The 12,329-nt window shown below is 37.8% G+C and overlaps 1 protein-coding gene and 1 long non-coding RNA gene across 4 annotated transcripts in view; one reads left to right on the top strand and one right to left on the bottom strand.

Annotated features, from left to right (window-relative positions):
* Positions 1 to 3,989, top strand: part of STK38L (serine/threonine kinase 38 like) — a 76,939-nt gene extending 72,950 nt beyond the window's left edge. For all 3 annotated transcript variants that reach the window (XM_082419824.1, XM_082419822.1, XM_082419823.1), the window contains 4 exons: positions 213 to 336; positions 1,321 to 1,416; positions 3,396 to 3,487; positions 3,594 to 3,989. In XM_082419824.1, the coding sequence (XP_082275950.1) occupies positions 213 to 336; positions 1,321 to 1,416; positions 3,396 to 3,487; positions 3,594 to 3,721 (440 nt within the window). In that variant the 3' untranslated portion in view covers positions 3,722 to 3,989. The remainder of the gene's footprint in view (positions 1 to 212; positions 337 to 1,320; positions 1,417 to 3,395; positions 3,488 to 3,593) is intronic.
* LOC309640714 lies at positions 3,881 to 12,298 on the bottom strand. Its single transcript, XR_014252345.1, has 3 exons — positions 11,867 to 12,298; positions 9,303 to 9,320; positions 3,881 to 8,739 (listed from the first exon to the last, which is right to left on the bottom strand). It is a non-coding gene; the product is annotated as an uncharacterized lncRNA (long non-coding RNA).
* Positions 12,299 to 12,329: the final 31 nt, after the last annotated feature.

Here is a 12,329-nt window from a genome sequence, read left to right as displayed (position 1 = left end):
TCTGCATGGCCTTTTAGGTAGAAGAGGGGCAATGCTTTAAATTCTTTATTTTATTGACTTTATTAGCGATTTTATTATAAATGGCTGAATGGTGGTATTTTTTATTGTTAAGCGGAGCACCCAGGGCTATTTTGTTTCTTGTGACACACATATAATAGGTGTAGCATATTTGATCATAAAAGCTCATGAAACTTGTTTTCTCTGATACGTAGGATATCCACCTTTCTGCTCTGAAACACCTCAAGAAACATATAGGAAAGTGATGAACTGGAAAGAAACTCTGGTATTTCCTCCAGAGGTGCCTATATCTGAAAAAGCCAAGGACTTAATTCTTAGGTTAGTAGTTAAATCCCTAGAAGAGTTTGTGGTATCTTAAAACTTCACAGGGACCTAAAAGACTAAATTGCCTATTTCAGCTTTGTGGGAGGAAAAAGACTATCACTGATCTATACAGTCAAAGGCATCAGTAAAGAAAAGGTGTTTTTTAAAAATGCAGACTCTTAAAAGGAATTATGCAGGAAAAAAAGTCAGAGTTAAGAAGAGGGAAGAGGCCTTGTATTATTTCAGAGGTCACTCCTGTTAAAATACAATGACCTTATCCCTATCCCCTCAAGAGAAAGGGAAAATAAATTCTTAGTAGCAGTTCATATCACAAAAGTCTCTATATGAAACCTTTTCTAAGCACAAGATTCCATTCTGTTTCTCAACTAAGATGAAGTGTTTAGGCTCTGTTGTAAATGGCTGGAAGGAATATAAATTGGGCAACCCATGGAAACAGCCAGTTGGCAGCATATTATACAAAATCTTCAACTGTCTATGACCTTTGACCCAGCAATTCTACTTCTAGGAATTTCGCATATGCAGATAATCAGATGTGTGTAAAGATTTAGGTACAGTATGTTATCTTGATATTGTTTTTAGTAATGAAAAATTGAAAACCTTCTAAATGTTCAACAATAGTGAACTGGCTAAATAAATTGTAGTGTTTCCATGTGTAAATTTTAGAAAATGAAGTTACAGAAAAATATTTAATGACTTTGAGAAATGTTCTAAGTGAAAAAAATAGTCCTAAAATGGTAACTACTTATCAACACAATATTTTAAAAATTATATTAAAAGACTAGAAGGAAATGGCTTCAGTGTTTATAGTAGTTATGTCTGAGTAGTGCAATTATAGATGTTTTCTATTTTTTTCCCACATCTCCCACAATAGAGTTAACTTCAGTAAACAGAAAAAAAAGATGAAATGTTTGAAATCATGCAAATAGACTACTTTAGATGTAATCTGCATTTGATAATTTCTCTGTTTCCATTTTCCAGGTTTTGTATTGATTCTGAAAATAGAATTGGGAATAGTGGAGTAGAAGAAATAAAAAGTCATCCTTTTTTTGAAGGTGTAGATTGGGGGCACATCAGGTATGTTTATAGGCTTTGAGTAGGAGAGGTCTGAGTAAAAACTTTTTTACTAGATTTGGTGATTAATTTTTCTTTGATTCTGCTAGATTAAATACAAGAAGTAGCATTGTGATAATGTGATAAATCAGTGTTCTCTGGATTATATAAATGAGTGAGACTATAGTGGCTACAGCTAAATGACTCATTTTATCTAATGTCCACTTCAAGGAAAAAGCACATATTGTGCCCCTGTTTAGATTTTGATATTCAGAGTTACATGACGAAGACTGTTTGCACAACAAAGATATAATTACATTTGACTCTATAACCCCTCATTTTTGTCCTCTAATATACCATACTGTGTCTCCTTCATTAATTTGTAAGAATATACAGTCCCTCTTTTAAACATTGTGGGGAAAGTTAAATAATGCAAGTAACTTTTAAGAATTTGCTTACAGCTGTTCGTTGTGAGCATTGGCCTTTATTCAGTCTGTGGCCAAACCACCTTCAGTGGCTCTGGTCTATTCCTCAGACAGCAACAGTTTAGAAACAAGTCTGATCGTGCTGTTTTCTTCCTTCTCTTTGCACTTAGAATAAAACTAAGGATCCTTAACTGCTTTTCAGGATCGTAGGATGTGGCTCTTGCCTCATCTGTACAAGCTGCATCTTGTATGGTCTTTCCCACTTCTCCCACCCCAGGGTTTTGTCATTTGCTTGTCATTCTGGCGAAAATGCTCTTCACCTCCCTGCCCCTGCCCTTGCCCTGCCTAGCCAGACCCTTTTCACTTTCAAGACAGCCTATGTGTCCCTTCACTGGAGATCTTCACTGGAGCTTCTATGATATGCTAGGCACTCTACCTGATTATAGCCAGTTTGGGGGGATCATTTATTGTATGTCCAGCACTGTTCTAAGTGCTTTATGTGCATTTCTTATCTTATCCTCATAATAAACCTGTCACAGAGAAGTAATCTGCCTGCAGTGCCTCAGCTAGTGAATGATCTAGCTAGAACTGCTAACTAGAACTAGACCCAGGCAGTTTGATTCTAGAGTCCTGACTCTGACCTGCTACACTGTACTATACTGTCTATACATCATCTCATTGAGCAGAACTGTGCTTCTGCCGGTTACAGTTGGAAGGATGCTTAGAGACTACCAGTCCAGTCTCCTGGTTTTATTTTAGGGAACAGTCGCAGTACCTACGGTCATCCTGCTAAGTCATGACAAGGGATTAGATCTCAGGGCACCAGGGTCTATGCTTCTTTACACTCAACTAATGTACATTTATTAAGTTAGCACATTAAGTATAAACAGGTTAGAATAATTCTGGGGAAAATATATACATGCTCTTACATAATTTTGTAAACTTATCACCTAATAGATCCAATAAGTACTTGTTAAAAAAATAGAAGCAATAAAAATTGATAAATTCTTTTAACTATTTTTAGCATGATAAGAAGGCATTTTCATGACTTAGTATTTTTTTTAACCTAATGTCCCTGATTCCCTTAACATTTATATGACTGAGAAGTTTTTGGATTCAGATTTCATCACAAATGTGTAGTCCCTTCACTCTTCGAGCCCCTTATTTTCCTAAATGACTTGATTTACGGATCCTCTACTAGAAGAATTCTATTCCTGAATTAATTAGGTAGGATCCAGTCCCCACAATATCTAGGGTACTTTATATAATGGTAAAGTTCTTTAAATAAAATCTTTTCTGCTTTCCCTTTCAGTAACTCTTATTTTTCCTCTTTAAAAAGACAGCATGAGAAAGTCTTGGTACAAAGAAATAAAAACTCCAAGTAAATAATAATATTTTAATAAAAAAATTATACTCATCTATGAAATCCACTTAACTACAGGTATTTTCAAATCCATAATAAATTTCCTTGGCCCTTCTAATACCTGTAGAACAGCATGCAGAATTTGCAGGCAGGATTATGTTTTGGAAAACTGAATTCAAGAAAACTTACCATGGTTACTCAATACCTTTTTATAGGGAAAGGCCAGCAGCAATCCCTATAGAAATCAAAAGCATTGATGATACATCAAATTTTGATGACTTTCCTGAATCTGATATTTTACAACCAGGTAGGACAATCTACAACACAATTAACACTATTAAAAGTCTCTGAAGATGATGACATTTTCATTAATGAAATTCCTTGGCTCTTCGTTAATTCTTCTGTCTTTCTAGTGCCAAACACCACAGAACCGGACTACAAATCCAAAGACTGGGTTTTCCTCAATTATACCTATAAGCGGTTTGAAGGGTTGACTCAGCGTGGCTCTATCCCCACCTACATGAAAGCTGGGAAATTATGAATGAAGATCCCATTCGCTCACAACCAAGAGAACTCAGGTAGCTGCATCACCAGGCTTGCTTGGCGTAGACAACAGTACACTGAAATACTCCCGAAGATGGTGGTGCTTCTGACTACAAGAGGAAATTCTACAGGATTAGGATTTCTAAGACTACTACAGGAATTGGTTGGCAGTGCCAGCTGGCTTTTTTTTTTTTAATATTTTATTATTTTTGTTAACTTTATTATATGAAGGTACTGGAATAAAAGAAATGTACATCCCTTTCTAACTGCACTGCCTACATGCGTATTAAGGTCCATTCTGCCTGTGTGTGCTGTGGCTTTGTACTGTAACACCTCTAATCAATTCAGGAGCAACATATGTCATTTATAGCAACATAGGCTAACCTGTAGGTAACACCGCAGTATTGCTGTTTTACTGCAAACCTTATGGGTCTAGATAATCAATAAAAGCCATTAGAACACTTGCCCTATTGGTTTGGACATGTATAGAATATATATGAAGACAATTTCTGTAATGGTTTTAAGACATTTTAAAAAGGAAATACACTGGTTATTTAAAAAATAGAATTTATCATCACGTTATTGCACAAACTCCACAGTAGGGAGTGACAAGTTTATAATGAGGAGGAAGTTTTAACACCTTCACTCAAGCACTCCACTAATATATTTACTTTGCATTCAGAAATACTGATGACCTTTATATACGTAGTCTGTATACTCATAAGGAGATGTACTGTATTATATAAAATGTAAAGTTGCTTTTCTTGTGACAAGAGGACTTCTTTTTTAACAAGAGGACATGGCATTATTTTAATTTGATTATGGTGAGTTGAATTTAAGAAATGACCATGAGGGCTGCTTGTAGAGAACTAGTGTATTTTTATTAAACTATTTTTTTAAACGTCAGACTTCTGATCATGTAAATGGACTTGTAGAGAACAAAGAGCTATTTACTTTGGTTTTCTAGAAAGTTGTTACATATCATGGCTGGTTAACTTTTATTTCTTTTGATGAAAATTTTTCCTTTGATAGTACTTGTATTATTGTGCCATTATCTTCTTACACTCCAAATGTACCAAAGATCCTGAACAGAGTGGATGTTCACAACTGAGGAGGATTTTACTGTCCTGTGGGAATGCTGTCTTCAGATCTTTGATAGAGGCCAGCTCATTCAAGGGCAATATTGTTCATGTTTAGCTACATCACTGTGGCTAATGTAAATGGAATTAAGGAAGTAAATGAAGGCCGGGGGGTTGTGATTAGAGAATAGGGGTGATGATGTCAGCAGCAAATTCTCTGGGTATTTCCCTAAGAATGGAATAGTCTTTTCTAGCTCAACATTTTAATTTTAAAATGACTCTCTGAGGTTTTGGTTTCATCAGTAGTAGTGGAGAAGTAATACTTTATCAAAGAATGGCCTAATGTTTGTCTTAACTGTTAACTGGTGGAATTTTTTTAGATACAACAGTTATCACTATTACAAATGATCTGTGATCAGAATCTAAAATGATAATTTATTTGTACGGATGTTCTTCTTAGTGGGGAAGAATTGCATAGGATCGTTATGCAAATCTACAAAAGATTTTATAAATATTGCTGCTTGCTGGGGAGCTCCATTAAAGGTCATTCTAGGTTTTTTTCCTGCCCTGTTCTCCCCTTCCCTTCCTCCCCATTCCTTCCCTTCCTTCCCTTTCCCTCACCCCACTCTTTCCTAGTATTTGTTTGATACTTATTATGTGTTCATCTAATAGTTCATCTCCATTTTTCTTATTTGGATCATCTCTCATCTAGGAGAGAGAACTATTAAAATCCTGGGGTTATCTCAATTTGACTAACTCTGGTTTTTCTAATTATAACTGCCTCTAATTTTAAAAAATCTTTAACTTATGTTTAGTTTTATGAGATTTTTCTCAAACCCCCCCCCCCATTTTAAAAAAGGATGTTTTGCTAGTGTGATAGTGAATGGGTAAGATATGAGGAAATTGCAACATTCTCTGGCTCTAATATGGTAACTCTTCTAGTATAAAAAAATTCATTAATTCAAGTTAGAGAGAGAGATTGATATAAAGGAGCTGAGTTTACCTTTTAATTGAATAAGAATAGAGCATTTTAGTTTCCATCTCCTTCATTCTTATTAATAGGAAGAACTTGGGAATAGTTATGGTTTCTTGGCAGTGGAAGGGCAGTTAGGGAAAATTTACTTTGTTTAGAGTCTCATTTTTCCCTGGAGTTAATAGAGTGATTCATAATCTTTGGGGTTTCCTCCTCATCAAAAGCATTTCTTAAGTGCCTATCTAAAAGCAATTAAAGACTGTGTCTGCCCTTTGGAAGCTAAGAATTTGATTCATGATGCAAATTAGCTAGATGATTTGCGAAGTACCCTTGAGATTGAATTTTCTCTATTATATACTTCCCATATTTCAGGTGAACCATTTAATTTAAATGACAAAACCCTATCTAATCAACTGAGCGTAATGACATTTTCTTTAAATTAGACTCTATTTTGAATTAAAGAATTTTGTTATAAACTGTGTGTTTTTGGTTTTTCTAAGTACATAGAAAGCTTGTATAATTCAGATTTATTGATTTCCTGATTTAATGTAGACTTTGACTTTTTTATTAAAAAAACCTTTGTATTAAAGCAAGTTATGTTATTTTTCTTTTATGCTTTTCTTATTAACATAGCTTTAAATCTTTAAATTTATTGAAGCATAGTGCAATCTGAGAATAGGGAATTTCTTATAAGTCAACCTCTTCTGAATGGAATATATATATGATTTAATAAGCTATTAGTTGAATGGAAAATAAGTGTGGAATATTCAAAACTTTCTTTGGTTGCTAAGGCTCAAGATAGGATTTCATTTATTTCTATAATAACATACTTTTTCTGTTTTTTTAAACACCTGTTATCTTTGTGTAAATCTGTAAATCTCAAAATATTTTTAAGTACATTTATTTTTGGTGCTTTATTGTAGAAAACCTTTAGACTGTCAACCCATCCGTATCTACTGGTAGGAGAAACAGCTATCCATCTATCAGTGATCTACAAATAAACGAATTGAGATTTTAATCAGTAGAGAGGTCCCTGCCTACCAAACACACTCTCTCTTTGAATTGCTAAGACTGAGAACATTCAAAATAACCGTTTTGCTACAACCATGATTATTTCCTCTTGTCTTTATTTAAATTTTATTTTCTCTACAGAAGTGCACTTATTTCTGGAAACTTTTAATGAAACAAACACTTAGAACAAATATAAGTACAAGACACTTAGGACTACTAGAGATATTTTAGATTTTTACGAAAAAAAATGAGGGAGATATTGCTTTAAAAAGGTCTGAAATAATAAAAATAGATCTTAGTTATTTTTTTAAAGCAATATAAATTATTCAGTTGTCTGGAAAAATAATCACCAGGCTATCGAGTTCTGTCTTCAGTTACTGAGTTTCAAAGAAATGTTTTGGTGGCATGAGGCCTTTTTCCTTGAAGGTAAGAAAAGAATAAAAACTATGTTTATAATATTTCTGCTGGTGAGGTTTTTTTGGTTATATTTTCAAGTTTTGAGATGGGTGTTATCCAAAACTCAAGAAAGACTATTTTGTAAATGTATCTAACTTTTATACTTAAAGATTACATCAAGAACAAAATAAATATTTTAAGTTTCAATTGTGTTTAAACAGTTAAGATAGTTGTACAGGTTTATATTACAGCTACCCCACCCACTAGGCCAAAACCAATTGGCAGGCAGAAGTGAAATCTAAAATGCCTCAAAATTAAATTGAAAATGCCTCAAAATAGTATGGAAACGAGTGATATAAGTGCCCCAGGTCCCCAGGTACCACCACATCTGTCCCGTGGGAGACACTGCTCACCGATCATGATACTCTTCCTGCTGAGCCCAGAGGGAGCCAATCAGAATCCTGTTCATCCTAGTTGTGCTCCCAGCTGTTCCCTGACTGACACTGTTTCGGTAATGCTGTTGCTAAGACAAAACGGTGAAAACACTGAGTAGCAAAATTTGGACGCTGGAGCAAACCTGGACTCCTCTCTACATTTACCTTCTTTCAAAAGCATCTTGTGATTAAAAGAACTTACATTGGTGTACAAAATGCTCTCACCTTATTTATTTTGGTTTTTACTATTAATCTGTGAAATAAAATAATTACTATCATTTTACAGATGATGAACATGAAGCTGAGCGTGACTTACCCAAACAGGTAATAAATTGCTCTTGGATCAAGGCCAGTCTGCTCCCAAATCACAGAGCACGCTTCACTGCAGATTACCTCGTATGCTTCTAGACCTCAGAAAAACACATGGGAAGCAAGTGACAGAGTTGTCACTTGGGGTGCTTTTGACTGCAAGTATCAGAAGATGAAAGTAAAAATGGTTTCAACAGTAAGGAAAATGAGTATCGTGTAAAACTAAGACACAACATAGGGACCTTCCAGAGTAAATTTAGCATCTCAAAAACATCACCAAGAATATAAGTTCTTTTCATTTTTCTACTTTGTCATCCTCATTGTGTTGGATGTCCTTGGTCTTGTCTTCTTAGAGGGGCTAGATGGCCACAGGGAGCCTAAGCATCAAATCCTCACACAACAAGTCTTGAAAAAGAGAAACTACTGATTGTTCATCCTCTTTTTAAGAGCAAGGAAAATCTTTTCCAGAAGCATTCTAAGCAAAGTACCCCCCCCCCCCCCCACACACACACACACATTTTGTCGGCCATGATTATGTCATCCATCCACTCCTACAACAGTACCTGGCCTGGTGACTGACTTAAAACTAATCAGGATTCACATCCCTGGTGCCAGAGTGAGGCTCCCCTAAAGCACAGAGCTACGGGATACCAGACCCAAACTGGAGTTCACCTCCAAGATACTCAAAAGGGTGCCACACAGGTTTATAGCAATGGTTCTTACCTGAAGTCACCGCATCTGCATTTTGTTGCTGGTTCTGCCACTGCCTACGTATAAACCGAAGGCTGGTCCATTAACGTCTTTCTTGACCCATCTAAAATAGGAACACTGAATACCACTGTGCTAGACCATGGCTCAGCTACTGGGACCCCAGGTTTCTTGTCCTTCAGAGAACCAGGAGTACGGGTGGGTCTCTGGACATCATTCAAACAACGGATGTTTGGCCCAGTGATCAGGGCTTGGTCTTTGTAGTGCTATTGCCATCCCTGCCAGCTGCTCGTCATCTCCTCGTTGGTCCACCTCCCCCAGAGCTGTTGTATCAGTATTAGGGTTCCTCACCAAGTTACTTCCCTTCAAGATCCAGCCAAGGGTGGGCCTAATCACTGTTGGTTCAACTGCTTTGTCTAACTTGAGAAGATGGGCTTTGATGAATAGAAATCAAGACATTTCTCAGGAGACTGTGCTAACCATTACAAAGTTATCTCTGAACTTACGTTCCTTATCAAACCCTTAAACGCAGGCTGACTTTTAAGTCTGTCAAAGGGAGAAATCCGTAACAGGAAAGGGAAATTGTCCTTTGCCTTTCCTGTCCTCTTGGGTAAGACAGTTCTGTACAATATGGGGAGGACTGAGGTGGACCTGGGGCACCATACTTACTGTAAGAGTGTCCAAAACCTGCAGAAGTAAAAATTAGTTCAGCTTTTGACACATACATACACAAATACATAATCTCTAAGGGAAAAATCCATATATAAAGAGATGTCCGCACAACTATTCCCTCTTGTCCTAAGTTTTGTTCTCCCTGCATTTTTCTAGAAAGTTTAGTTTATTACTACTTCTGTCCTCTGGCTTTTGTAGAAATACACACACAGCTTATCCCTTGCGACAACCTAGCCTTAAGAAAATTCATTTTTGACAAGTTGAAGCAATATTTCCTGAAGTGAAGTGCTCAGAGCAACTATTTCAAAATCAACTAGGGTGCGTATTCGAAATAAGGATTTAGTGTGTCTCACCCCAGACCTACTGAATCAGAGTTTCTGGGGTGGGTCTGAACTTCTGCACTGTCTCAATCCAACTTGGGGAACTACTGAGCTAAAGGAAAAAGGGCACTGGTTGGACTTTTCTAAAATGAAATAATACCTGCCTCATCGATGGTTATGAGAACATCTATATGAAGTAACGGATGCCCAGTAGGTGACGTACAGCAGTCAGCCCTTACAGTCATGCCTGGCACAGTGTAGGTGCTCTATAAGCATTTGTGAACAAATGAATTAATAAATAACTGCATTTTGTGGGCGGCCCTTCTTTCCCTCTTAAGGCCAATCTCAAAATGTTTTCACTTATGATAAAAACATAAATTAACTCCAAAAGCATTGAAAAGGAATGTTATCTCTTGCTAAAGTTGTTGTTTTCCAGGGAAATAATGTAAGAAAGTTTGCATTACACAGTGAAGCTCCCTAAATACCCTTTAAAAAAATCTTTCTCAGATTTCCCTCCCTGTGGCAGCTGCCACCACCTCTTTTCCTCTCTCTCATGAGCATACCCTCCTGCAATTACCTTCTCTGCTTCTCCCCTCCACAGGCCAAACCCAAGCCAATCGTTCCCATTCCAGAGGCCCATCTATCCCTCTAAGCACATTTGGCACCCCTGTTTCTCCTAACTGCACTCCCTCTCATCAACCTGCTCAGCAAATCCAAGAATCTTCCCCAGTATTCACCCTCCATAGAATGCCGGGGGTGGGGGAGTGATGGGGAAGAAAGGGTAGTTTTAAATATTATTAATTTATTTCCTCAGTCACTTGGGAGCTCATTAATGGGTAGTTATTTACTTTTACGCATCACTGGAAATGGTGTCTTCAATTTAACTACACTCTGAAGCAGGTGGATTTGTTTTTTGTCCTGGACCAACCGAAATATCTAAGTGAACTTAAAGGGTCCCCCAAACTAAATTACATTGTTACAATCCCAGCAGGAGGCTGACCAGAATAGGAATTTACAGTGTGTGAGACAGTGGTTCCTAATGCCAGTCCTGTTCTTGCCTGACTACTTGGCAGTGAAGTAAACTACTGAACAAACTTAAGTTCCTCCTAGGATTAGCAATAATTCCTAAAGAGCAAACCTATTCCTGGGCTTTTGGCAGGGAAAACACACTGACCAGAAGAAACTATACCATGCACTCTACAAGTTATGTTCCAAATCACTTTTCTTACATTTTGCCCGAGGAGAAAATATAAGAAAACCAATAGTTGGAAATGAGAGATGAATTTCCTATCCATCTGTCAAGATATTGTGTGACTGTCTATTTCTGCCTTATCCTAGGAGGTATAATATAACCACTCCAGAAAAAAAAAAAAAATCATGCCTTAGAATGTAAAGCTCCAGAGCATAAGGAAAAACTAGAAAGTAGAATTTAAACTTGAACAGTTGGGGGAACACACGTTAAACTATGAGAATGATTTGCCCCAAGGAATCCGGTGGGTCTGTTCCCCTTGTGTGTTATACTTCCTGCTATCATGTTTAGGTTCTGGATTCTTTTCTCTTGCTCTCAGGCTTTTGGTGGAAGTGAATCATCATTTATAAGAAATGAGGGCTGCACTGATTCACTGGCAAGCTTATAATGCCACTATGAACTCCTAAGGAGATCTGACTTTTACCATCTGGCTTCTACCATCTACTGAGTGATCCTGGCCAAAATACTCATTTCTGAACCTCTGTTTGCCTACTGAGAAGACAAGAATTATTGGTGCTCAACCACCTCACAAAGGTTGTTGTGAGGCTCACATGAGATGATAAAGGGAAAAATGCTTTGTAAGCAAGAGTGTATACATAGTCTGTACTGTACATTTTAACCAGGATCCTAGCAATTCCACTTCACCATTAAGGTGGCATTGAACATGTGTGGGTCTAAGAATGTCCCCTTAGCCTCCCAATCTTGGTGAACCACCTCAAAACAGTGTACACTTACTTGTCTGGAAAGCCAGGGTTTGAACACGTTCAGGGAAACCTAGGCCAGATTTCAAGAGTATCTGCCAGGCTCTGTGTGGAATTTTTCTTTCTGAGCTGACAACATACGTTGGTGTTGGTGCATTTCGGGTAGAGTTCCAAGTCAAGGCTAGGGCTGGGATGTTTCAAGAATGGTTTTGATTAGGGATGTGTCTCGGTGTGTGTTACTGAGAGCAGCTTCTCCTTTCACCTCCAGCAGGATAAAGTCCCCGTGCCCACCTTAAGCGCAACAGTTTCTCCGGGTCTTGCCTATTTCCGTCGGGAACACGCGTCCAACGCCCCCGCCAGGTTCGGTCCTAAGTAGCCCTCAGGACACAAAAAGCAGCTAGTTTCTACGCTGTACTGGTAGGAAGATTAATAGATTTAGCCTGGTTGATGCAAAGCTTTGGTGTTTTCTCTGCCGTTCCTTTTCTCCACTACCTCTACTAGACAAACTGTGACCAAGTAACCCTAGGGTCCCTTGGGCGGGGAGCGAACCAGCGTATTCGGCATATGATGAGGGGCTGTCAAGTGATCCGCAAAGGATCTTGCTTCTGGATTCACCCAACAACCGTTGCAGGATCCCAAAGGGCTTCCTCGGTGACCCCTCTCTGTCATCGTACCCTAGTCTCTGCCAGCTAAGCCCTTCCACGGCAGAAAAGAGAAGGGGCCGGAGAAGTCCCCCTTTCAGCTCCCACCGGAA

This window comes from Balaenoptera physalus, assembly GCF_965194825.1.
Source record: "Balaenoptera physalus genome assembly, chromosome: 13".
NCBI classification, from domain to species: Eukaryota; Metazoa; Chordata; class Mammalia; order Artiodactyla; family Balaenopteridae; genus Balaenoptera; species Balaenoptera physalus.
This window is presented reverse-complemented; position numbering and strand designations above follow the sequence as displayed.